The 4,352-nt window shown below is 39.3% G+C and overlaps 1 protein-coding gene across 1 annotated transcript; it reads right to left on the bottom strand.

The window, feature by feature from the left end:
• Nucleotides 1-2,974: 2,974 nt before the first annotated feature.
• Nucleotides 2,975-3,979, bottom strand: rprma (reprimo, TP53 dependent G2 arrest mediator candidate a). The gene has a single exon (XM_034886609.1). It carries the CDS (start codon nt 3,855-3,857, stop codon nt 3,549-3,551), a length of 309 nt encoding a protein of 102 aa, XP_034742500.1. The 5' UTR covers nt 3,858-3,979; the 3' UTR covers nt 2,975-3,548.
• Nucleotides 3,980-4,352: the final 373 nt, after the last annotated feature.

Genomic DNA, 4,352 nt, shown 5'->3' with positions numbered 1-4,352 from the left:
ATGTCGGCATCAGCTTGGTTCAGACTGAATAGGCATTGCTGTTAATGGAAATGTCAGCATTTCATAGCCTGCATTCACTTTTTAAAGAAAATCTATTGAGTTTCCTTTTACGTAAAAGGGTAGTTCCCACTGGGGTCAAAGATCTAACTAAAGCCAAAATTGGCTTTGATGGAACCACAGTAGAAAATCAATATGGTGTGCATCAAATATAATTTTTTATGAAAAGAGATACGGTGAAAACATAATGTAAAACAACCACAATCCAATAACATAAACCACATTAGGAGATGTGTATCTCCCAAGTAATGTAAGAAGCGAGCTGGGGAAGGATGGATGAGGAGCTGTGGGAGAAAGAGAGTAAACGGGAGAACAGTACAGCTGCCTTGCTGCTTTTTGGAGCTTTTAGCCACTATCCAGTTCATTGACTGGACCTCCACTCGATAGCCAATCACATGAGAGTAAGCCAGGACCTGAAGCCTCTTTTAGCCCACAATCAACACCCTGCAGATGCTGTCACAGTTGAACACAGCACACATACAGTAAACTTCATATATTGTACGGTGATGCTATTTTGACCTGTGCTATAGTGGTGATATGCGTTTCTCTACCCAGATGGCAGCTGCACAATAAAAATGTGATTGTTTAGTTTTTCTTTTTTGTTGCATCATACTTTCTGCTTGGGGAAGTAATGTGAGAACATACTGCACAGACAAACAAAAGTTCTGAATTGAACCATGTGTTTTGTTTTCCCTAGCTTTTGTTTTTTTGCAGAATAAAAATCAAATTCCTGAATGTCTGAGGATGAGTTGCTCTGAGGAGGAGCCCTGCAGAGGACTAACAGTTTGTTGATAGCAAGACTGCTAGGTGTATACGTACATGACTATTTGCTGATAATATTGCCTACATCTCTCTGAACATTGGTGTGAGACAAGTGTGTGCAATCTTTAAATTGACAGTACCAACTGTTCATCAAGAAACTAAGTACAGAATGTCTTAACTTTAATCTGCAACTTTACATTTCCCTTTTACAGGCTCTCCAAAATCGATCAGAATTAGGTCTAAATGAATGAATGTGTATGAGACACCACAGCATGACCTAACAATGGTTCAGCTGCAGAAAGAAGATTGTTCTCCGCTTGATATTAAACTGTCTCTTCAACATTTTCCTGGGAGCTATTCTGGGTCCCCTCTAATGAAAGCAATCCCCCAAAGAAGAGAGAGAAACGTAGTGTGACATATAGTAAGAAATTCTCCCTTTTGCATTGTGTTAAAATTGTTCTTATTTGCTATACTCACTGCAACATGGCATATGCAATCAAGTTAATGATTTTGTTTTTAGGAATTAGGAATTTATTTTGTAATTTAGAAAGCCAGAAATGTTTATCTGATTTGTTTTTTGTACTACCAACTGAATCCAATTTATATCAGTCTGAATTTTAGATGATTGGTTACATGTTTAATGTGTTATTCTATGTGTTGTAACTACAGAAGATGTGAAAATGAGGCACATAGATTGCATAGTTAGGAACCTATCATGCATAGACTTAATCTGTCTGCTTGTTTAGGTGGCAGTGAGAGCTCGATACATGTGTGTATTCAGTGTGATTTAATGCTTGTATAGAATCAATTTAACTTGCCATTTTTAATTTGCTTTGACAGGACCTGTTGGAACATATCATGCGTAGATAGATCGTAGATTTCATGCATCATTGCAAACTTTTTCCTTTTGGACGTTTGAATAAAGAATAAGGCAAGAAAAAAGGGGATTGAAAACAATTTAAGAAATGTACAGTAAAATGACCTAACTGAAATTCAGAGGGGTGGACACGATAAATACATCTGTAAAATACAATACAATTCAGTACAGTAGACATGCAATGAATACTTTTGCGTGTTTGTTAGGTTTATTTGAGTTACAGAAGAGACTGTGCCAGAGAGGTATTGATACAAGTGTGTTATTTTAAGCCGTTGATCCTGTATTGTATTATATAATGCTGTAATGCAAAATTTACCTAACATGCATTAACTATATTTACGTATTACTATACTTTGAACAAGACTTGTTTCAAATGTGTCCACCCCAAGTACATGTGATAGATTTTTCCCACCACTAAAAATAAATGTGGAAATTAAAATATTAACCATTAATCTACTTATATGAATTTACATCTTTTTGCCTCCTCAAATTTGTAATTTTGTCGATTTCTTCAAATACAACATGACGACATCAAGTGTGTGACCTGAGACAGCAGTTAGGGTTACTTGACAAGCTGCAGCCATCGATCATCAGACAGAATGATAAGCGGGACATGGAAGGGAGAACAGAAGGAGGGGGGAAGAGAGGTGAAGGACTTTTTATTTTTTTTATTTTTTTTTAGGAAAAAGCTAGATTTAAGCAATTTAACAGGTGGGCGAGGGTTTCATCCTCCCTGGGTTGACAAGAGAAGTCATTTCTGAAGCTGCTGGTTTCACCCTGGGGAGCATGGTTTCCAGGTGAGCCAGGAGCAATGCACAACAGATGATTTGAAAGGAAGGAAACGTAAGGAACGTTTTGACACAACACCCTCAGATAATGGGAATGTTGCATTTTTGGAGTGCCTTTTTCAAGTAGATTAAAGAAAAGTGATTCTCAATTCATTTAGATAAATTAACATTTTCATTGACTATTAATGGAGAAATGAGAGGGGAATATTTTTGTGGAAAGCCATTTCTTCTCCATTCAACACTCAGAGAAAACACACGTCTTGATAACAGTTTGATTAAATACATGATCCTAATACTGCCAATTTCCTGTCGGATTCAACAGCAAATAACCTACATTTGTCTTATCAACATGTTTTTTATTTTTTATTTAATTACCACGATAGGCTAATATATGAATTAAATAGCTCTTTAAGGTCGTTAGTTTCTGAAATCTATATCCCTTTGGCAGAGGGCTTGGCAGGGGCCGATATTCAAGAAAAATAGACTTTAATTAAGAGGAAAACTTTAATTTCAGAACAGATTTATTCCAATCAACAGTATACATGGCATGTTGGGCTTTTTTCTCTCTCCACCGCCCACGTAGACACTCATACAGTTGTCGCCATGAAATTCCATAGAAATACACCGATTAATAGGTTGCATATTGTATGCAAAAACACATACAACATAAAGTACATGTTTAAATATTATTTTCTCCCTTGCATTAGCAACATGAGATGGTGTTTTAAGCTGCGAATGCGAATACTTTGCCACTTCCTTGACAAAGGATGCTGCATGACACACGGTGCTCCGAAGTACAACAGTGCTTGATAGAATACTTTTAAACAAAGAGTCTTAAAAACGCATACCTCTTGAAGATGCATACGTCTTTGCTGGCATTTAAAAGCCACAAGGAATAAGGTGAACACCTGTGAGCCGCAGTCAGCAGCAGGGTTATTACCTTTGAGGTTTTTCTAAATACCAATATGAAAACAGGGGCTTGTTTAGGCAGTTGATCATAGCATTTGTCTTCATTCTGTCTCCACCAAACTTCCGATCTGTTTCAATCCAAAGGTCCTCGTCAGTCAGTAGGCTCCAACAATTACTGCCTCCGTTTCTTTAGACGGTCTCCTGTCCGTTACTAAAAAGTTTATCATTCCTTCAGACTTTATGAGAAGGTTGCAACCCAGGAAAAATATGCCAAAAACCACCGTGAGGGACAAAACGCACATGACGGCTATCTGGACCACCCGCATGACGAAGAGACTCCTCTCATCCGGAGCGGCGGCCACGAAGCCGTTATCAGTCACCACGGAGGAAAAGTTGCAGCAGAATAACTCCTCGGTCGTGTTGAGCAGTCCTCCCTCCGTTCGGTTGAACCCGGTGCTGTTCATTTCCACTTTAAACACAATCTAACTTTCAATGCGGAAGATGTGAGAAGCAGAGAGGAAAATACGCGCCTGGAACAAACAATCCCTGAGAAAGGTGTGTTCAAGTGAAGTAAAGATGATGATGATGATGATGATGATGATGGGGAGGAGGAGGAGAAGGAGGAGGCGCTGAATTGAATAAGTTCCGTTAGATCAGACAGGTAGTGGCGCACTTCTGGAGTTTAACAAGCTGCTTTGGCATCGCATTACTGGAGATTTCATGTGGTCTGTAGCCAGTTTCAGAGCGGGATGAATCCACCAACCAGCGGTTAAAGACAGTACCTGCACATCTGCTTTAAAGCGCTCAAGTGGCAGGACGACACAGCAAGAGCGCCACCATACGGCCAGGCTGCACGCGTGTCATGAGTGTCCACCAACACATGCAGTAGGCCTATGTCGTAGCCTAGTAAAGGGGTCTTCAACGTTTTTTTTAAGCCAAGGACCCCTGACCTGAGAGGG

The sequence above is a fragment of the Etheostoma cragini genome, chromosome 11 (genome assembly GCF_013103735.1).
Source record: "Etheostoma cragini isolate CJK2018 chromosome 11, CSU_Ecrag_1.0, whole genome shotgun sequence".
NCBI classification, from domain to species: Eukaryota; Metazoa; Chordata; class Actinopteri; order Perciformes; family Percidae; genus Etheostoma; species Etheostoma cragini.
Note: the sequence above shows the minus strand (reverse complement) of the source record. Positions and strands in the feature narration are given on the sequence as shown.